Source organism: Ceratina calcarata, unplaced genomic scaffold (assembly GCF_001652005.2).
Source record: "Ceratina calcarata isolate Rehan_Ccalc_2016 unplaced genomic scaffold, ASM165200v1 scaffold98.2, whole genome shotgun sequence".
Lineage (NCBI taxonomy): Eukaryota > Metazoa > Arthropoda > Insecta > Hymenoptera > Apidae > Ceratina > Ceratina calcarata.
The window spans coordinates 263,873-286,799 of NW_017181217.1; the positions used below are offsets into that span (position 1 = coordinate 263,873).

The following is a 22,927-nucleotide window of genomic DNA, read 5'->3' on the forward strand; positions in this document are numbered from 1 at the left end:
CTTTTTAGCACGTAGCTATTTATTATTAGCATTATTCTTCCGACGTCTGATTTCTTTTTAATTATAGGAAATGCGTTTTTCTAAGGTACATAAACTTTTGGGATTGATTATAGCCAATACATCCTTAAGTTGTTCTTTCTGAATTTCCTTTTTATCTCTCGAATCGATCGACGCAAAAATTTTCAGAGAAAGTACGACGCCGTCATTTTTGCACGGTTAACGTAGGATATATGTATATTAGGAGACTCGAGTAAAAGTTTTCGGTTTAAATTGCAATTCCCCGGCGGTGCAAAGATTTGCTCAAGGGCGAGAAACTTATTACCATAAAAATTGTTGGCCCCATCTTTTCCTCGAATATTTCCGCGAGACACGGAGAGTAGGTGAACATTCGAACCGAAGTTAATCTTATTCTTGCACATTTTCATTTTACAGGTGTGCGATTGCTTGGGTATTAGCAAGGAGTGCGACTATTTCGGACTCAAGTATCAGAACGCGAAAGGCGAGGAATTGTGGTTGAACCTGAGGAATCCTATAGAGAGGCAAACGGGTGGCGGCGTGGCGCCTCTGCGATTCGCGTTGAGGGTTAAGTTCTGGGTACCGCCTCACCTGTTGCTGCAAGAAGCCACCAGGTAAAAACGAGCGTCCTTCTCTCGATATTCTTAAAAGCGTCTACGCTAGGAAACGGGGATCTCTGCGCGTTATGCAGGCTGCCGATCCCCCGTGCACCACCGTATATTGGCTGGGTTCCGGGCGAAGCTGTCGATATCGCGAAAGTTTGCTAGGTATTCGCGGATCCTGGCAAAGCTTCGAAAGCTCTTGCTGTAACTTGGACGAGCGTCTCGCGCCGCTTACCCTCGAAAGGAGTTGAATCCGAAATTCGAAGGAGTCGAGGATGTTGCCTGCAGTTCGAGCGCAGTCTGCATAAGCTTCGCGATTTCCAGGCCGTACGGGTGTCGGCCCTCGAAACTCGGTCGGGAAACTTACGGGAAGCGCGGTTTCTCTGTCCTCTAGATATCGAAACGGTTTAATCGATCGCGATTCGACTTTAATGACTGCGGTTTCCATCGACGCTTTTAGTAACGAACAATCGAGGAAGCGGAAGAGGAGACGAATTTTCGCGTAGTCGTTAACGTCGAGTTCACCTGCAAGTTCCGAACGTTCGACCGGAACCAATATCTTATCGATAACAAATGTCGCCCGCTGTGCTACGCTCGTCTCTCTGTCCCGACTACGAGTCCCATCGAACTTTCCGGTCAGCGATAAGTTCTGTCTGGTGAGAACGATTCTTCTATCTGAGAGCTGGGAACATTTCTACAATTTTTCAGACGGAAATCTGTACTCACTATCGCTGAACACTACTGCGACATTTAACGCGCGCGCGTACCCTAAAAATCATACAACCGCGAACAATAATTGTCGATCCGTTTGTGAGTTCGTCAGTTTTCTCTAAGGGGACATGAACCCGAAATATTAATAATATAAGTATTTTTCACGAATCTTCTCTCAAAGAGTATTGCATGTAACGGTAGAAACTTTTTTTCCTCATTTCTTGGGACGGGTCAAGAATCATTATCCTAAACGTTTCGTTTCTCGAGCGTTTTTTCATATCGCAACGCGACGATAGAAACGAAACAGATCGCCGAAGTCGACGACTGATGATACGTACGTTTGATCGCAGACATCAGTTCTACTTGCATTCTCGCCTGGAACTGTTCGAGGGTAGATTGAAAGTATCGGATTGGAGTTCTGTGGCGCGTTTGATCGCTTTGATAGCGCAAGCCGATGCTGGTGATTACGATGCGCTATCACCACCGCACGTACTCTACTCCCAGTGCTGTCAGATACAACCGACGACGGAGCCGTGCGAACCGAAACCCCAAGATTTCCTTCATCGAATAGTTCAACAGCACAAGGAGATCAAGGTTCGCGATTTCTCCCACTTTCAACCAAAGCTTGCAGATTTTTCAGTCGCTCTATTAAGAATCGACGATTGAATTTCTCTAACGATAAGTCTCAATCGACAATTGGAGTATTCTTTAATTAACACGAGAACTACCGGCTTTTTCGATGTACGCGTTTCTCCATTCAAAACCAACCAGTTTGAATGGTCTGGTAATTCTAGTGTTAATTAAAACTCAATTGCCAATCGGTGTTCAATTGAATTAACCCCTTGAACTGGAATTTATTTTCAGTCTGCACTGCTCAGGCAGACAATTTGATTTTCTTAGTTTCAAGAGGAGAGGGGGATTCATATAAAAACTTACAGCTTTGCTGCTCAGTATGTTGCGTCGTCCATTTGCTTTACCGCGATAGCTGGCTACATAAATTTATGCAAACTAAATTCAAACTCTTGCACTCTAGAAGCATGCAAACAACTGTATTAAAGCGATAGACTTACTACGACTTATTTCTCTGAAAAAAAGCTTAAAGTCTCAATTTCGGGCGAGTGCAGCTCGTTATTGTTACTTTACTCAAGAAGATTCATGACGAACCGGTCATTTCAATTCAAAGGGCTTATCTGCAATTCTGTTTACAAGCTTCCGTAGGCTAAATCGAAACTGATGTTTCATCACCTGTACCTTTTCCTTTTCGTTCAGGGGATGAAACCGTCTACCGCCGAGTACTGGCTACTAAAGGAGATATCCAATCTGGATACTTTCGGCCAGGAGATGTTCCACAGTAAATTTGGTTACAACGGAGTGTCGATGATTGGTGTCGGGCCACATGGTATCACGGTTTATCGCAGTCACGACGAGGAAATGCAAAAGTACGTCGATACCTACGTGTCGATTGTTCGGTCAGGAATTTTTTTTTTTGTACGAGATCGATAACGTCCTCTTTGTTTTTCACAGTATACCTTACACGGCGATACAAAGCGCAACGTCCCAGCGTCGAATGTTTCATTTGGTTTACCTATCTCTCGACGGCGGGGAGACTTCGTTGAATTTTAAATTAGACTCGAGCCAATCGGCCAGCGGACTTTACCGGGCGATCACCGAGAAGCACGCGTTTTACAGCTGCGAGACCGTCAGGAGCGCTGTAACCGCCCAATTTATACGGGACTTGAAGGTAATCGGCTACTACATGTTTTAAGCATTCGTTATTGTTTTATTTCGATCCCTATTTGATCACAGCTTACTTCTTTTCTTATTATCTCAAGTTTTCTGTTTCCTTCGTATATATTTTAAAGGGCTTGGGCTCGTTAGTATTATACTTGTAGCCAGTACTGGTACTTTAGTTTAGTATCTTAAATAATAATTACAAAAAAATGTTAAATGATAATGTAATAATAATAATAATACTCCGTTTCGTTTACACAGACGGAACGTCACTTAATCTGATCCACCCTCTGTCCACAGGGTACCATAATTTCGATCTTTAACGAGGACTCGACGCTGGGGAAGAAATACGTGTTCGACATTCGCAGGACGTGTCGGGAGGTGTACGACAACGCAAGACGAGCTCTCTACTGCGAGGCCGCGACCGTTAATCTGCCAGAGGAGAAGGAAATTTTGGAGAAGCACGACTGCGGGGACTGCGAGGATCCCAAGTGCAAGGTATTCCAGCGAATTACCGTGTACCGACACGGCGAGCCGATGAGCAAGCTGAACAACTGTTTCGGAACGTTTAACTTGCAGGAATCTCGGGAATGCCTGGCGAGATTATTGGACGCGATGCTGTGTCGCATTTGCATGGATCGCAGTTTGGACACAGCCTTGTTCCCGTGCGGACACGCGGTCGCCTGCTTGGATTGCGCCAGACGATGCGAACGCTGTCCGCTCTGCCGGGCCGACATCGACCATTGTCGAACGATATATCTCCCGATCGAGTTAACGCACGTCGACAAGCACAACCCGAAATTGCTCTCGGAATCCATCGAGCCTGGCTACGGGAACAACGGATCGTCGATGGAAGAGATACAGAAGAGGAGTTTAGCGTCCGACGGCTCCGCGATGGACGGTAATAGTATTTGAGAACGTCGACGAGGCAGGCTAGACGTCTTTCAAACATTTTTATTTCGAATCTTGGCTCGTCGTCGGACCGAGAAAACGCGTTGAGTTTCGCTTTCTCTTTCGCGCTCGGTCTTGTCATATTTTTTTACAACGTATTTTGACGAGAACCTGGAGGGTATGTAGTTAAACTGTCTCGACACGTAACGAGCGATTATTTTCTACGACGTTTAGCGCGTCCCAGCAGAAGTGGATGAGTGGACTTTTTTTGTAATTTTTCATTTTCAGTTTTAAATATTGAAAGAAACTTGGACGATTGGTCGTTATAGAAAAATGCAAAATCGTTGTCTTGACTTTCGCCTGTTTCCAAATTACTATCTCTCTGTCTATGTATTCGCGGTAACGTTATGATACCAATTGTTGTTGTTGTTATTATTACTCGATCGAACGATAATCGCTACATGGTTAATTGGGCAACCAAAAAGTGCTATTAGCAGCATTGATCATCGAAAAGCAGTGCTGCCATTATTTTCGACGAAGAGTAGTACACACATTTGACCCTCCTTTTGGCGGTGAAAACGTACCGAGTAAAAGAGAATCGTGTAAAAAAGAAGAAAAAAATGTAAAAGGAGGGTCAGATGTAATTTTTATCGACGCGCACATTTTTCGTTCTTTCATTTTTATTGACGCTACGTTGTTGTTTTATTCGATATCGTTCAAAATACTTCCCGATATTTTTGTTCCTCCTAGATAGATATCCCTTTTTTCTTCTTCTTCTTTCGTACGTATCTGCTTTCGTTTAGATACGCCGCCGGGAGCTGGGGAGAACAGTTTTATTAAAACCAGTGACCCTTCGTATCCTTAATATCGTATACGTTGTTACGCATATGCGGTCTCGTCTACGAATGGACTGCTATAACGCTTCACCTCGTAACGGACGTTTCCTTTAAGGGAAATAAGAATCTCGTACGATCGATGTTCGCGACGTTCGCACGATTTCTACGTATTGTCGTTTTTCAAATAGATATAGGCAAACCGGGAGGCTCGTCTCCTGAAACGTCCTATACGAGGTGGGAACCTTGTTACGGTAATATCTGTTTATATGTACATAAGAAACGAGATAACCCGCGATAGGGTCAAACGAGTAAAAGTCACGAGTTCACCAAATGTCAAATCCGATTTAATAAAGTCGGTGTGAATACCATCTTACGAGTACGGGAGTTGCGCTGAAACAAACGCGTATGTTGATCGAGCAGTGATAGTTCGTTTCCTGGGGGGAGCGGACGAAAAAAGGCTGTTTCTGAATAAAAAAAAAATGATGGCGCGAACGTTGGTTGTCGACGTGCGCGAATATTAACGGAATGTATTATTTATTATTCTATTTCTCGCGAAAAGGAAAGATATCGATCGTTTGCCTCGACCACGATCGGCGGCGCAGCTTTCATCGTTACCATTGTCGAAATGTGGGTAGCGTTTTGTGAATGTTGTATGCGTGTCGACGAAAAAAAGGAATGCTAGAAAGAATGAGAGGCAAACAAACCGTTGTAGTCATTTATCAATGCAAATCAGATCTAGTTTATAATTATTTATAAGGAGAAAAAAATATATAACGCCGTTTTCGATGCACGCTGTATTACGTCTTTGATAACGTCGACGACATTTCTCGTCGATTCAGCGTGCACTATTTTCTTTCCCGACGCTATTAGCGCTTTGTAACTCCGATCTACGTTTCCCTTGATTCGTTTTAGTATTTTTGTACCTTACTGTTAAGGAAGCGGTGATTACGTTGCTCCTTCGATTCGAATTCGGAGGGTTCTTTAGAGAATGAAGCGACGGATGCGCGCATGGACAACTTCCGCGCGTTTCAAACGCGAGCGCAGTCGAAAAACGTTTTCTAAATCGTAACAGTCGTCGGTCTTCGGGAAGAAACGAATTTGTATCACGGTTATGCGTTTACTCGATACATATGTACGTAAGTTTAATGATAAACGATGTCGATAACGTCGTTATGTAATAAAAACGTAAACCACAAATTTTTGTGATTAAATCTCTGTATAAATGCGACGAGAAAAAGAAAATTTGAAATCATAGTAATTGTCGGATTTGTATGGTAGAAAAGGAAGATATCGATGATGAGGATGGATTTTTAAGAATTATCATTTGCAAAGAGTATTTTTAAAGTATTTCCAATTATTTTTTAGTATTGTATCAGGATCCCACTTGAACAGTGGCGTGTATACATATGAGACCGACACGATCTATGAAGAATAACAATTTTTAGCATTACGATGTACAATGTCCCAAACCTGTTGATTAAAAATACTATGAAACATTAATCATCGCGTATAATTTATTCCCATTTATCCGGTGCCTGTTCCCTACACGGCGATATTCTATTCTAAGATATGTTTTCGCAAATATACATAACTAGTATACAAGACGTGTAATTCTCAGCTTGCCATGATTGATCGTGGAAATTTTTTTGTTCCATTTTCAGCTATTTCAATATGTTCAATCGGGCGTATCAGAAATTGTAATTCTGTCTCAATGCATAAGAAGCAGTGTTGCACACATTTTAACGATTTTTCTCAATTCGAGTATTCTTTAACTAAGAATTAAAATTTAACGGATAATTTCAATTGTTAATTAGTCAAAACCGAATCAAGAGCCAAATGTTAATTACTAATTGGTGTCCGATTGACTTAAAGATTTAATCGTTTATTTGTAATAAACAGAAGGTAGGAACAGAACGTACGAATAAATAAAGCACGATAACGATAGTGCAAGGAAACGAACGAAAAAAATTTTAAATTTAGCGCCAGATCGTACCATACGGCAGTGTGGTAGATACCTTCGCGTCCACGCATGCCTTCTGTGTTCTGATTGGTCGACGCAGCGGCATTGTCATATGACGAACCTGCGTGGCATCATGGGAAGCGGATCGCGATTTTGCAACATGGCGGTGAATTGAGCCAAAGTCGCGGTGCTGTGCCATCAGAAAATGTATTTTTCGTAGTCGCGTAATCACTTTTATTATAGTTCTCATGTACGCGGCGGTGTGATACGGGTTCGGGACGTGTTCGACGATACGCTGTGCATGTAAATATGCGTGTAACAAGGCACAACGTTACTCCGAAGGTGACACCCCGCAACTCGGTGCGCTGCACGAGCACGTATGGCAGAGACTAGAATCCGAGATAAGGGAGCTCTGCTTCGCCTAAGTAATACGTACCGCCGTACAAAATTACCACCACGAAGTAGCGATGCGGTGGTTACGTCTCCCGAACTGTGAAAACGTGAGTGTTTTCGTATAAAACAGAAAGTGCCCATACGAAAGTGATCGTGGATGCGTATTTCGGTAGCGAGGAGAGTGCACGGCTGCCTCGTCTCCGATGTCCAACGCACCTTTCCTGCTCCACGTTTCGTCCGATCGTTCCGTCGTGAGAACAAGTATCTCAAACCGCATCGTAGATCAGCCAAATTCCGATTCAAATTCCATTAAACCGGACCCGAATCGTGGAAACCTAGACCCACGAATTTGCCCTATCGCGTAGGATGCCACCATTGCGTTAAATATTTTCGACCCGACGATTCGTATTTTTCTTTCGTTTCTGCCGAAAGTAGTGCCGATTATTCTGTGAAATCTTGGTTTTTCCCGGCAGCCTTGTTCTCGGCATTGAAAAATGCATATTTCGATCGATTCGTTCGTCGAACTGCTTACCTCCGTGCTTCGCTCGTGTTTCATCTTTGTCCGTGCTCGAATTCTGTACGTTTTGTTCGCAATCGTTGCGAACACGAGCCAAACGCGAACAGAAGGCTCAACGCATTTCCAATTTTATTATTCCGATACCGATATCCGAAAAAGTGTTTTATGCTCGGTGTCGGTAAACGTCGATGTAGCAACGCTCCAAAAATACCACATGTTACGGTATTCTAAAAGCATCGCACGTTGCAATGGTTCGCTAACAATAAGAGAGAGTGTACGATGGTTAACGACACATTACGCTTCCTTTTACGCCTTCTGCTTGTAGCTAATAAATTTATTTATTTCGGGAATTCGGTGGAAGTCAGTGGTTAGATAAACGCATGAGAAACCGCATAGACACTTTACGGTCGATTACTGTTGTTTACTCATAATATTTCAAATACTAAATGTAGTGTATACAAGATCACTTCATTCATTTTCCTCGAGCCAAGGAGAATATTCAAGGAAACGCGAGATTCTCTGTGACACGAATTTCTACTTTGTAAATCATTTTGGATAAAGATTCTCTCTTTCTGTTCCTGGTAAACGAAGAACGATGTTACAAGCACGACTGAACAAACCAATTTGCATACAATGTAGTTTTCTGATTTCTCTGAACAATGTTTCGTCCCTGTCCTTTTGAAAATCTTTAGGCGTTTATTAAGAGGCGTCCAAAACCTGTGCACTAATAACAAACGGTACGAGGATCGTAGACTAATGATCGATTTTTCTGCTTTCAGATATTTACAAAATTCAAAACCATTGTCGTTGATCGTTGTCACTTGTGATCGTCGTATATGCGTGCCAAACCGAAATATATAAAAGGGCAGTGAAGAGACCCGATGGTTTCCTGACACGATGGAAAGTAAACTGTACGTGAAAAATGACCTGGGACTGGACGGGCAGTCGCTGGTAAGCTCGCAAGCGAACCTACCTACCGAGGACACAGGAGGAGCCAGAACATGCTTCGTTTGTGCCACGGTGAGCCACGGGGAACAATATTGGCTCCGAGTGAAACCAGGTCCGGGTAGCGCGCCGAACGAGCCTTACTTTCCGTTCCTCGAGTCCCACGAGCCACCCGCCGGTTACCGCGGCGAAGGGGCCAGAACCAGCGGAGTGGTGAAGGCGTGCAGCCTCTGCTACACCCTGTTGCTGCAACAATGGGACACTTACGAACAGGATGCCAGACCTCACAGTCAACGAATATATTGGTTGAAGAGATGCGACGGCCGTCCGTTCACCGGTGCCGATATGGCACTTCAGGGAGAGTACGCCGCTCAAGTTTTAGGCTTGACCAACGACCAAACCTCGCAGTTGAGACCGGAGAATCGGCCGGTGGGAATTTCCCCGCGACTGCCGCCGAATTCGCCGTCGCCCCGGGTCGAACAAGCAAGACCGCCGTCTAATTCCATTGCCGAACTGCCAAGGCCGCATTCAAACACAGCGGAAACGCACAGACACCTGGAACAAGCGAGGCTCACGATGGAATCGCCCCATCAAAGACTGCATTCGCCGCATCAGAGGCTGCAAAGCCCTCGGCAGCCCGTGGAGGATGGGAGAATGTCGACGGAAGCGGCACTGGATTTGCGACACGCTCCCAGGAGTTCGCCAGCGCCGCCGCAACCATCTTTACCGCCGCAACCTCAGCGTAAGTTTGTGAACGTCGCGTAAGCGATCCTCGATCATTTGTGCACTGTTTAGCATACGTCTTACATTTACGTTTGTAAACATTTGGGTGACGCGAGATCGCAGATAAATCGATAAAAAATATGGTTAATTTAAATTGAGATCCCGACCTTCAATACACTTGCTCGTGACTCGTCTGACCTCTTGGAATCATAAATATAGTTTTTGCTATTCCCATGACTTTCGTTTCATCGATAAGCAGAGAAGTTACACAGTACTAATTATAAAATTGCCGCGATTGGTATCGAAGGTACAAAGAACAGCCTTATCGAGAAATAATTGTCGAATCGAAGTGGGTCGCGTGTAACTCGTTGCGATCGCGCGTGTACGATTGATTGGGACGATACGTTGTTAGTGGGTTTAAGTATGTAGTAGTTCGTACATAATTTAGCGGTTACCGATAACTGTTTCTACTGAACGGTTGCAGCCATTTATAGCGGTGGATCGACGTCGAGCGCCGGCACTGATATTTTAGATCTTTCGATGCCAGATAAGAATTCAGTCACCGAAGTCTGTTACGTGTGCGGGGATGAATTCAAAAGAGGGTCACTTAGTCATATCGCAGCGAAACCACTGCCAACTCCGCCGCATCCTTCTGCCAGCCCTCCACCATTCTTTCCCTCGCTGACACTACATCCGAGACCTAGCAGAAGTCGACCGATGGACAGCGCTGGTCGTGTTCAGGTACACATATATTCGAGTATATCGTTAAGGTGACAGCAAGGTTACAACACTGCCTATAATTTGGAAGGTGAACTGCGAATGAATCTTTTGACTTGCATGCGTTGCATCGTGATTCATTTGTTTATATCTTCAAATTACATTTTTTATCTTAAATGGATAACAAGAACGTTTCCATTTACGATTGTAAGCATCAACGTAATTAGGAGAGTACTTTAAACTAAACATTAAAACGAAGTTTGTGTCGATTCTTTGTGAAGTGAGGCATAAACGCATACCTTGCATTATTTTTGCCTGGTTATGGGTACAACATGGGAACAGACGGCGTTAAAAATGTAATATTTAAAATTCTCGAAAAGTCAAGCAACTAGCCCTTTAACGGGTTATTACAGACAGAAAATACATTTGTCGTGCTCGGTTACAGGCCTGTTCGGCGTGTCAGAATCACCTTTTGCTACAATGGAAGGCGTACACCCGGCAAAGAGTTCCACACAACGACCGGAATTACACGCTCCGCAAGCGACAGGCACCCGCGATGGACACGACGACCTTCATCTGTTATACGTGCGCGCTCGAGTACCCATCGTCCAGTATCAGACTCCTTTATTGCTGTCCGAACCCCGAGAAGGAGGCGTACTATCCTTTCATTTATTCTCTGAGACCTCCGCCAGGAGCTAGTCCTATCAGTCCTCAGGGGATGGTGCAGGTCTGCGCCATTTGTTACAAAGCTATACCGCAGAAGCAGCAAGTGTTCGGTGGCGAGAATCACGATTCGTCGCAGTCTTCGGCACAGAACGTGGATTTCCGGCAGCAAGGTCCTTCCCCGAGACCAGCGGTAGCCAAGTCTCCGGCCAACTCCGCTGGTAGCGATATACGTTTCAAACCGTACGATTTGAACAAATCGAGCGTCGCCACGAACAAGCAACGGAGTAGCAGCGCGACTGTATCGAAGGGTTCGACTACCGGTCAACGAAATTCACCGAACAACGGTCCCGCCGAGAACGGGAGCGTTTCTCTCGGCCAAAACTATAGGTGCTATATTTGCGAAAGATTGTATCCTCGCTCTCATATGGAATGGTATGCATTATTGTGAGTCACATTATTTTCTACGTACGCCGATCTACCTCGTCGTTAATCGTTACATTTGTTTCGCACGAAAGGTTATCCACCAGCCCGGAAGGGATGAATTCGCACGCTATGCACTTTCCGTGTTTAAGGGGAATAGCGCGTACCTCCGAAAATGCCTGTATGGATAGTCACGGCAGAGTGTTAGCTTGTAGTCACTGCGTGAATTACCTCGCCCAACAATGGGAAAACATGGATGCGGAACGAGTTCCTTTAGAACGTCGCAGGTTCGATTCATTTTTCTCTTTTCACTCCTTAATCGCTCGCCGTTCTCTCGAACTTGGATCGTTGTTTCTCAGGTATGATATTCCTAGTCCACATCCAAACGGCGACGTGAACCGATCGATCGCCACCCCGCCGAGTTCTGGTTCAGAGCGAACGTTTGGCAGCAATCCGGGGACGTCGAGCAGTTCCATATATTGTTTCCTATGCGGCTTGCACAGCGATTTGACTCTAGCAAGAGTTTTGTACGGTCGTCCTCAGGGTCGCAACGCACCATTTTTCCCAGAGTTACTGCGTCACCAGTCACCACCGAACGCAGAACAACTCAGGGAGGATGGCTCCGCCTTAGTGTGCACGTTCTGTTATCACTCGCTGCTGGCGCAGTGGCGTCGATACGAATCTCTTCCCAGTGGTCAACAAGTGAACGCTGCCGAGAGGCAATATAACACACACGACTATTGGTGTTACGTTTGCGGCATAGCCACTTATAGGAAACGAGTGAGAGCGTTGCTCGTGAAAGACTTCCCGTTTCTGAGGTATCACAAGCAACCGGAGAAGAGTCTCTTGTTGGAGAATGGAGACTTCGCGGTGGTTTGCTTGGACTGTTACGAAACGTTGCGCACTCAAAGCCTCGAGTACGAACGATGGGGTTTGCCCATCGAGAAGCGAGAATACAATTGGATAGTGCAACCACCACCACCGGAAGACAGCCCGGAGGCAGCCGTCGCGAGATTGCCGTCCGGCGAAAGATCCGAGAAGGTGGTGAGTCATTTATTTATAAGACTTATAAACCATCTACCGACTGTTACAAACCATTTACTAATCGTCGTTAAATGACTTCGATTTTATAGGTTCCCTCGACTTTAACGGTGAAACCTGCACGGAAAAACTGTTCTCCGAAAGCACCGGATAAAAAGCTGCCGACCAAGGTTCCGGATAAAGAACAAGGTAAGTGGAACGCTTTTCGGTTTTTTATGATGGAACGGAAAGTATGAACAGAACCAGCGTTAAAAATTCTAAAAATGGAGCAGAAGATAAATACACGATGTTCGCTAGATTTTTACTCTGACATTTTTACATAGACCAACGTGTCTAACAATAAGAATGAATCGCGCAGGCGGTCTATATGATTAAAAATATTCTATTCGTCTGTCAAACGTTTGTCGTACGCCTTGAGGTTATCGGGTCATGTTTGAACGCTGATCGGAGAAACGTGTATCAGACAGACGGGGACGGTGGGATAGCGCGGAGGACAGAGTGAAAGGGTGGAAGACCAGACCAGTAGATTGAGAGCTCTTAAACATTTAACGCGTTAAAGGTTCCCGAAGCTAGAAAGTCTCGGTGCTTTACGTTCTATTTTCTTCGTTTTTCGTCTCGCCTTTTCAATTTAAACGTACGCATATTTTCCTAAGAAACAAAATCCTATCAGAGCGAGCTGTTTTCCAGCTCCGTTAATCTTCGAGACCTCTTCTGCTTTTCTTTTCCCCGTTTTTCCTTCGTCGCACAATGTATGCGCGGTCTTGTATCCAGAGACAAGTTTCTCCGACTTCGCGTCGACGAAAAAGTTCGAGAATGCTTTTTGCTTTCGACTCGCGTTTTTAAATTTCAAAATTCGACGAAAGGATGACCGATAAATTTACGGTACGGGAACTAATTGCCGCGGCGAAGATTACGCGTTCGAGAGAAAACAACGTTTAGGGAGACAAGATCGCCGAGATCGGGAGGTCGATTAAGCTCGGTCGATCCGGCTTAGAGCGAGTACATAGTTGGCGTCGAGGCGTTGGGAGGAACTTAACGCGGGGGTTCCTCTGGACAGGATAGTAGTGCTGCTGCTCGTTCACAGAGAAAGGGGCTGCTAGCGGGGGAAACCGGGAAGGAGGGTACAATGGAGAAATAGGGAAGTAGGGGTCGGAGGAGAAAGAGCAAACGCCCGCAGCGTGACACCGCATTGCGCCCACTTGCCAACCCGGCCGGCACCTAAATTCGAATTAGGAAACCGTCGTTCCTCGGCGACGCGACTCTCCTGTTCCGATGAGCAGTCACGATATCATCGTTTTCTTGTACCTACGTACAGGGACAAGTAAAAGCTACTACTAAAGGACACTACGTAAAAGGGGCGGAGAGGAAACGAAATGAGCAACTTTCTTTCTTCTTCGATCGAACAATTTTAATGGGACCGGTGATCGTTACGTTATTTACGGCAATTTTTATCGACTCGCAACGATATGTATGAATGTCGTCGACTCGTATCGTTTACGATCTTCCACCGTTCTCTTGGCAGGAGAGCGATCAGTGGGAGAGAGACAGAGAGCTCGGTTTTCTTCTTCATTCAGGGATCGATATCAACGTTATCGACTGCTTTTCTCGCTCCTTGTCGCTCGGGATACTACGTTCGCAGCCGCTTACGTATTCTCGGCAGGCGCGCGGCCAAAAAGGCTCGATTTCACAGTGCGTTTCCTACTCGACGAAATCCATGCCAGATTGCCAGGTCTCGATTCGAACGATTTCGGTTTGCTATCTTTCTCTCCTGTCAATCCATCGATATACGTATTGAAACGCGTTCGCTCGCGTTCCTCAAACGCTGCTATCCGGCGCGCAGCCAGCTACGAGCCGGTCTGATTAGTCAGATGCTCGCAGCGATATTTACATTTTCATGGGTCACGGATTAATGCCTGGTCGCTGTATGCGTAATTACGCGCCCTCTTAACGCGGTGTGCTCGCGTATTTCCCCCACGTTGTTGGTTCGCGTAAATAATTAACCACCGGCGGATGCGCGAGGGTAGCTTTTCCCAACGTTCGTGGTCAGCGGCGGTTCGCGTTTCGAGCGATGTTCCACTATACCGGCCGCCCTTTCTTTTACCCACTCGCTTAATGCAAAATTCGCCATCCTTTTCTACGCTGTTTCCCTCGAGGAGGAAACGAATCCGTACACGTGCCGCGCGGTAAATCGTAATCAATGAATCAAGAGGACTAAGCTCGAGAAGAGTGGACGCGCGTAAACTTCGTGGGAAGTTGAGAATTGTCTCGAGCTCGAGAGTCGTATGCGTAGGCGACGTCGTCGCTCGACTTCGATAAAAATAATACGGCTTATTAGCCCCGGGGAGTATCTTCGCAGTGCGACGACGGGTGAACGGTGGGAAAGGGAAGAGAGAGGCAGGCAACGAGAACGGAAACTCGAACGCGGTGGGATCGAAACGAGGGGGTGAGCGGCACGAGCGGCCGCGTTTGTACGTCGGAGATTCGCATGGGGAAACGAGCGAAGGGTAGAAAGAGAAAAGGAGACCCGAGTGCGGAGGGCCGGGCGAGAGAAAAGGGTTGATCGCGGTGTGAGTAGAAAGGGTGGAAGAGGACAGCTAGCCACGAGGGAAGAAGAAGCACGAGCAGGGGAAGTTCCCTGTCGCCGGCACGCATCGATTTTACTCAACAGACAGCCGCCCGTTGGGTTCTCCGACTCTCAGAACTAACCAGTCGCCGTTCTCGCTCTCTCAACTTTCAGCTTCCTGCTTCGTCTCGATTCGTTCGCACTACTTTATCCTGTTTCTGTTTTCTTTCGGTCTTCCCGATCGCGCTTTCTCTCGCACCGCGAATAACAACGAATACAATAACCGAGCGCGTCGTCGTCGTCGTCGTACGCGCGGTACATCGTCCTCCCCTGTTCCCTCCCACGGTTTATGACTGGAAAGCTCGTTTTTCCTCGTCTCTCGTACATCGATAACTTGTTGCTGTCGCGTTGCTTTCACCACTGGTGCGCGCGCGCACGCTCGCGAATATTAATCCGCGGAGTCATCGGGTCGAAATTACGTACGTCGTATGTTTCGTTAAACTCGGTTCGCTCTATCGGACGAGCGACGTTTCGATATCTCTCGATTTCCTTCCTCTTCCGGTCTTCGTCCCTCCCGTCGCGCGTTCCGTTCCGCGTCACGAGGGGAGATTAATTACGCGTCGGACATGAAACGAACGTACGTGGATATATCGACGGGATACCGTTGGCCCGTATAACGCGACTCCGAGTTAATTATTCGTTCGCGAGCGCTAATCGTTTGAAACGCGTTAAGCTTGTGCGTAATTTGCGCGCACCGTCGTTGATAGACGAGATACCGCGGCAAACGTTGCTATGCATTTTCGTTTCGTGGATCCGTGCGAATCAGTGAACGCCGAAAGGCCAATGTCAGCCTATCGTCTTTACTCAATACGAACAACGAAAAAGAAAGAAATACCTGCGGCCGTACTTAACACGATACTTAACGTTGAAGACGATTAGGAAGTGCGGACTGCGATTTATCTGATTCATCGGAATCTTAAGAATTGTCCATTTTACATTCGCGAAATATCGTGAAATATTTTTCATTTATTTTACGCAATGAGAAAAATCTCCCGTCCATATTTGGGCTCACGTTGACATTTTCATATACATACATATATGGAATTATTTATGGAACCGGATAGCGACTAGGCGCGTAATCGCGATGCCCGCACACCTCCCGCGGCTGTTTCCGTTTATCACCCCTTGTTCGCACCTACCGCAGTTTACAAAGTTCCGCTCGTGTAACGCGCCGCACCGTGCCGGTGGGAAGGGACGCGACGACGCGACGATCGGTGGCACTGTCGGACTCGACGAAGCGGCTGGATTCGAAGGGTCGGGGGTTGACGGAAAACCGGGTGGCAATGGTAGAGGCAGGGTGGATCGGTGACTAGACGGATAGATGGAAGGGGAGGGAAACCGGAGCGGCTCGATGGTTTCACAGCGCGTGCCGCTTCAGCGCCAGATGGCTTTCAAAGTACGAAAGGGAGGGAAAGAGACAGATAGAGAAAGAGAGAGAGTCGCGTCCCGGGTCCCCGCTCGGCGTACGTGCCCTCTTCTCGCCTGTTACCCCGAGGCAGGCGGGTGTACGGTTACGCGAGCGACAGCGAAGAAAGGAAACGGGACTTCGCCGACATCCAAATAGGTACGCCGCTTTTTCTCTTCTTTCACGCTCGTCCGTTTTCTCAAATTCTACGATGAATCCTTAATGAATTTTAGAGCGCGCCACGATTCGTGACCCGTAAGATCGCGTATCACGCGGAATTAAAAAGGAAAGGCTGGCGAACCGGTACGACGGAATATTCATTGGATTCCGGACACGCTTCACATATATTTTATATAATTTTACTTCTCTTTCTTTTTCGTTACGTATTCACTACTTTTGTTCTCATATAAACTAAACGAACGTTCCCGTTTATATCGTATTTTATAATTCATTTATCATTATTGTACATAGAAAATGTGGCGCGTTCTCTCTTTATCTTTAATGATTTCCATGCATCGCTACTACTTGAACTTGAGGGAATATGCCACATTTCCTTCCCGTGCGTGCGATCCAATGAATCACCTGTACATACGTGTAGTAAATATCCCAATTCGCTGGCGTCATATAAAATTATACGAAACGAGACAGTGAGTAAAATTCGTGACGCTACCAGAAATTGGAGGAATTACTATACAGGAATTCTCGCGGGCACGAAAAGACGCGTGCATCGCGGATGAAACGGAGCGGTGCACTCCGATTACTCGTCGTCGCAGGTTCGCGGTATCCCACACGTTTTTCGAGCGGACGATCTCGCTGAAAGCGCATAGCGGAATAAAAGCGCACGATGGGGAGGGGGCGCGAAGACGTACGAAGCGGCGTCGAGGGGATCGGCGTGGTTCGGCTCTTTAGTAGAGTACCAGCCGCCGTTGGTGTCGTGTCCGGGGTGGTCGATGCGCTCTCGTACACCACGCGAGAGAGAGGAAACGAGTGGCTCGTTGTTAACGATGGATTTTATACCGCGCGGTGCGTAACGGACGTCGCGGACGTGCTCCGCACCGTTCGGCGAACGAAAACGCGAAGCGCAAGCGTAGCGCGTGTCGTGGACAAAGGACGGCGATACCAACGCGGTTTAAAAGCGTCGCCGTCGCTCTTTCCTTCTCCCTCTTCGTCGGTATACGTTCTCTTCTCTCCTTCCGGTCGGCCGTGTCTCTCCGGTTCGTCGTGAGTAGGCGGGGAGGGGCGCCGCGCGCGCGTGAAAATATATCCTGGCCGTCCGGCGGTAGCGCCGAAGCATTCGGTCAATTAGCCGTAATGGCACGACCTGCCGCGTCGGTCTCGGCCAATTAAGTGGTGATTAGTGCGCGGAACTCTACCATCGCCCGTATCTCTTCGCGTCCCTCTCTTTCTCTCTCTCTCTCTGTCCTTCCGACGTGTACGCGCGCGCGCGCGCTAGTAATGTATGTGCACTGGGAATGTACACGAGTATAAATTTCCAGAAGAGAATAGTCGAGAGCGAAGGGAAAACCGGGGAAAATTGGAGGCGGAAGATGCAGCTCTAAAGACCGTGAAAACGAGTCATCGAATAACGCCTGAATCTCATTTTCTTTCCTTCTTCTCTCTCATTTAATAACCGTGTTCAAGCAAATTTGTACATTGGCAGTGACGGTTCTGTACAAAGGCAAGAAGAATGCGCTACTTTTCCTTCTAAAATCACGCGAAACAAGATGAATTGAAAGCAAAGATTTAAATTTTTGTGAGAAACGTTTTCTACCCCACACAGGTATTTAATATTTACGTATAGTGATGTCACTGTTAATTTTATACATCAATAAAATATTTTCTATTCAAGTATTTCTATTCAAGTATTTCTAAATAATAATAATAATAATAATAGTAATAATAATAATAATAATAATAATAATAGTAATAATAATAATAATAATAATAATAATAATAATAATAATAATAATAATAATCGAGACTGATATTACCCTTAGAGTGGACAAAATTGATATGAATGATCACATCCGATTGATAATTTAATAACTGCACGAAGCACGGCCTTGCCCTTTGAACCCGCGGAATTGAGCTCCGTACGCATCGCACTGTAAAAACAGGCAACATTGTTGTTAGTTATCGATAATTGTTGCACATACATTAGGGATAATTCTTATCGCTAATCGCTCAGTACCGTTCGAAATAGTTTATTGCGGAGATAATTATTCTAATCAATTTCCGTGGACGTCGCGACCTTATGGGTCGACGAGCGCGTTGATCACGGTCCGAGGAACGCTTCGATCATCGCCGTTTTACACGTACGATCGAGCTCGTTGCGCGGCAAATATTTAGTCAACGTACAAGTCAAATGCAAATACGAGGACGTTTGCGACACTGCGCGGGATTTAACGGCAGACGATTCGTTGAAACATAATTATATACTTATGTATATCATTGCGTAACGCGATTCGACGGTCGCGCGAGGCGCACGTTTTTTCTTAGAGAAGTTGCGTGGCCTGTTCGTTAGGGAATCTAGACGGATAGGAAGAAACGGAGGGGAGAGACGGCTGCGGGAGTCTCGGGCTACGGCGAAGCCCCACTGACAGGCCTCGGGGTTAAATCCAGTTCCATTACGGGATCTCCGATCCGGGTGGTCGCCTAACAGCCTCTAACTTGGATAATTCTCGTAACCTCCGTGCGCGCACGTGTGCGTTAGCGCATAACTAGATCCGCGAGAAGCGTCGCTGTTTAATCGGACGCTTTGCGACTAATTCGAAAGTAGCGTTCGTCGAAATCATTTGCGACTTTATCGTGCATCACAACATCCTTGAAAACCATTCACCACAAATTTCTTCGTCATCTCTTCATGCTGACTTCTTCTCCCATTAACGAGTTTCACCATGACTGCAGCTTCTTCATTGCGCAAATTTGACATTGTTATCTCAGCGGACTGAAGAATCATATCTGAAGTAGCTTTCATAAATCGCGCGCGCGCGCGCACTTTCCGCAGTGTGCGTCGACGATAGATCGCGTGCGCGTGCGAGTGCCGAGTCTCTCGCGCGAGAAGGTCCTTCGCCGTTGCCAGTTACGAAAGGAGTGCGGTGCGGGCAACTACTACCTTCGCTCTATAACGCGTTCGACAATTATTCCTTTTTTTTTCGTTTCTTTTCGTTTCGATCCCCTCGCGCCGGTGATATCGACGTTGTCACGCGTGTGCGGGTGTCCCGGTGCGATAGCGTGTCGACGCGATCCGCTCGAAGCCGTAAATCACGCGTCGAGCGGCGGGAGTGCGATGAACGATGACACCGGTCGAGTAGCGTCGCCGGGCGTGTTACGACGATCCGTTTCGAGAGTGCGGCCGTGCCGATGACATTTGCCGTTGATGCGCGACCGACGCTAATTTCCCCGATTCCCCGCGGCTGCGCTCCGAACCACGCGTGCTCGAGGTTTTCGCGAGAAGCGAACGCGCTCGCCTACGCGCGTTCGATCGAGCTGCGATTTATTTTTAACCGCCTTTACGCGCGGAACGAGTGGTGCGATAAAAGAGATAAAAAAGAAAGTGGTGTCGGAGTATTCGTACGTGGGTTGGTCGACGATCGACGGGATCGACGCGTGGAAAAATGCGGTTGCCTCGGTGGAAGGAGGACGTCTCGAAGAAAAACCGGCCTCGCGCCGCGCTCTCCTGCTAGCTTCCCAACGTCGGGAGAGTCTGTTACCGGTCTTCCACAATGGACTTCCGGGCGCCGCATCCACTCGTGCATCCCGTGCCCGCGGGACATCCTTACTATTACCCAGGTATCGCTCGATGCAATACTTATAAAGCGCTTCTTCTAAATATTTCAAATACAGATCGTTTTGACCAAGTGAAACTTAAACTCGCGCCATCGCGTTCTCCGAAATGGCGCTGTAACAATCTTTAAGTTGAAACTCCAGGGTTTTATTAGACTGTATAGTTTTGCATGCCAGCACCTACTTCGGAAATCTGTACAATTTCGGTTTTCCTTATAACTAGTCACTATGAGTAATCGGGGTCCAATGGCCAAAGCAGGGTAGGAACAGAAACACTGAGGATAGGATGAACAGGTAGAGATGGAAGAAATGTTCCGCCGCGAAAACGCGAGAGGCATGAATTTCACTCCCGCAATTTTACCTCCGCGCTCTTTGCCTCTGGTATAATTTAAGTTATGGTGATCTCTGAGAGACGCTGGAGAAACGTGCAAACATTCCTACATACGTAACGTAAGCTTCTCACCTTATTTGATCTTCGCTTTCTCATTGTTACGTCTTTGTTTTAATCCGTGGTATCTCACGTTGTTTCCTCTTCTTCGTTTCGGTTATTCGTTAGCATCTGTGCCAAAAGCGATGAAATTAACTGGATAGGACGAACGTTCGTAGTGGCGACGAGGATGACGAGTCCGCTTTAACTTCTGGGCGCCGCTCGAACGACGGATATCGGGTATCGCTTCGGCGACCGCACACGAAGCCCCTGTCCACGATACGTGTCCTCCGCCGGCGTTTCTTCTCTCTCTTTCCGTCATTTTTTCTACCGAGAAATTAATTATCCGTCGCGCCGGTGACGGACCGTTTCTCCTCTCGCGTCGTCGATAAGATTTAAATTTTTGTGAGAAACGTTTTCTACCCCACACAGGTATTTAATATTTACGTATAGTGATGTCACTGTTAATTTTATACATCAATAAAATATTTTCTATTCAAGTATTTCTATTCAAGTATTTCTAAATAATAATAATAATAATAATAGTAATAATAATAATAATAATAATAATAATAGTAATAATAATAATAATAATAATAATAATAATAATAATAATAATAATAATAATCGAGACTGATATTACCCTTAGAGTGGACAAAATTGATATGAATGATCACATCCGATTGATAATTTAATAACTGCACGAAGCACGGCCTTGCCCTTTGAACCCGCGGAATTGAGCTCCGTACGCATCGCACTGTAAAAACAGGCAACATTGTTGTTAGTTATCGATAATTGTTGCACATACATTAGGGATAATTCTTATCGCTAATCGCTCAGTACCGTTCGAAATAGTTTATTGCGGAGATAATTATTCTAATCAATTTCCGTGGACGTCGCGACCTTATGGGTCGACGAGCGCGTTGATCACGGTCCGAGGAACGCTTCGATCATCGCCGTTTTACACGTACGATCGAGCTCGTTGCGCGGCAAATATTTAGTCAACGTACAAGTCAAATGCAAATACGAGGACGTTTGCGACACTGCGCGGGATTTAACGGCAGACGATTCGTTGAAACATAATTATATACTTATGTATATCATTGCGTAACGCGATTCGACGGTCGCGCGAGGCGCACGTTTTTTCTTAGAGAAGTTGCGTGGCCTGTTCGTTAGGGAATCTAGACGGATAGGAAGAAACGGAGGGGAGAGACGGCTGCGGGAGTCTCGGGCTACGGCGAAGCCCCACTGACAGGCCTCGGGGTTAAATCCAGTTCCATTACGGGATCTCCGATCCGGGTGGTCGCCTAACAGCCTCTAACTTGGATAATTCTCGTAACCTCCGTGCGCGCACGTGTGCGTTAGCGCATAACTAGATCCGCGAGAAGCGTCGCTGTTTAATCGGACGCTTTGCGACTAATTCGAAAGTAGCGTTCGTCGAAATCATTTGCGACTTTATCGTGCATCACAACATCCTTGAAAACCATTCACCACAAATTTCTTCGTCATCTCTTCATGCTGACTTCTTCTCCCATTAACGAGTTTCACCATGACTGCAGCTTCTTCATTGCGCAAATTTGACATTGTTATCTCAGCGGACTGAAGAATCATATCTGAAGTAGCTTTCATAAATAACGTAGTAACCAACCCAATTTCTTACTAATGCTTTTACCCGCTGGCCTTTTTTTTTATTACTTTATATTTAATCATAAGCCAATGGGTAGAAATTATGAACAGCAATTGGCACATTTACTGTATTATCTACTATAAACTTAACTGTCCACGTGTTAGAAGTACGTGAAATACGACACACGTCTGAAATCATAGGAAAGTTTTTATTCGAAACGTCAAATAGACAAATAGAGGCCATACGTAACCAATAGGCCTGGCAGTCGAGTCATCGCCTCTTGTGTCAAGCGGCGGTGCTTCTCGATTTTGCCTTACATAGTTGAGAAAATTAAGCGTAATGTCCTTTCTCGTTATCTCAGGCCAGTAGGTACTTTCTATCAGAATAGCTACGTCACCAGATTTGTATACCTGTTCCTTCGAGATGTACGAGTATGTATGTTCCTTCGAGATCCGTAGTCAAAGCCGACCAGTTTGACACTGCTAATTGACTCGCTTAATGACTCGAGGGACATCATTAGACAACCTCCCTATCTCGGAATAATGGGAGATCCTGTTCTTGCGACTTCATGTTCAGTGAAATTTAATGCCCCCACTTAATTAGTATTATCGTTACTATTGTTAATGTTTTTATCCGTGTCACGTGTACTTTGTCGATATTCGGAGAATAATAGATTGCGGACGAGAGCCTAGGAAACTACTACGAAACGAGAAATCGACTTGGAGCCGTTTTGGTACTTTCGGACAATACGCGAAGCGAAGCCGCCCTTTTCAGTTCGATCGTCTCTTTTTTCCATTTCGTTCGTTCCGGCCTGTTTTTATCCGGCCCACCCGTGCGGCACTGTAAATGTCTCGCGAGGCCTCCACGCTACTACTCGGACCGTAACGAAGT

The 22,927-nt window shown here is 46.2% G+C and overlaps 2 protein-coding genes across 3 annotated transcripts in view; both read left to right on the forward strand.

Annotated features, from left to right (window-relative positions):
- dnr1 (E3 ubiquitin-protein ligase defense repressor 1) overlaps positions 1-6,286 on the forward strand; it is a 29,982-nt gene extending 23,696 nt beyond the window's left edge. The window contains exons 2-7 of the mRNA XM_018036231.2: positions 433-629; positions 1,679-1,922; positions 2,598-2,767; positions 2,853-3,069; positions 3,360-3,557; positions 3,639-6,286. Of these exons, the coding sequence (XP_017891720.1) occupies positions 433-629; positions 1,679-1,922; positions 2,598-2,767; positions 2,853-3,069; positions 3,360-3,557; positions 3,639-3,974 (1,362 nt within the window). The 3' untranslated portion in view covers positions 3,975-6,286. The remainder of the gene's footprint in view (positions 1-432; positions 630-1,678; positions 1,923-2,597; positions 2,768-2,852; positions 3,070-3,359; positions 3,558-3,638) is intronic.
- A 614-nt stretch (positions 6,287-6,900) lies between these two features.
- Positions 6,901-22,927, forward strand: part of px (MAP7 domain-containing protein plexus) — a 59,175-nt gene continuing 43,148 nt past the window's right edge. Inside the window, exons 1-7 of one of the 2 annotated variants that reach the window (XM_018036215.2) lie at positions 6,901-7,246; positions 8,436-9,343; positions 9,809-10,065; positions 10,487-11,139; positions 11,223-11,414; positions 11,487-12,171; positions 12,261-12,357. In XM_018036215.2, coding sequence (XP_017891704.1) covers positions 8,554-9,343; positions 9,809-10,065; positions 10,487-11,139; positions 11,223-11,414; positions 11,487-12,171; positions 12,261-12,357 — 2,674 coding nt within the window. In that variant the 5' untranslated portion in view covers positions 6,901-7,246; positions 8,436-8,553. The remainder of the gene's footprint in view (positions 7,247-8,435; positions 9,344-9,808; positions 10,066-10,486; positions 11,140-11,222; positions 11,415-11,486; positions 12,172-12,260; positions 12,358-22,927) is intronic. The other variant, XM_018036216.2, reaches the window with a different exon arrangement.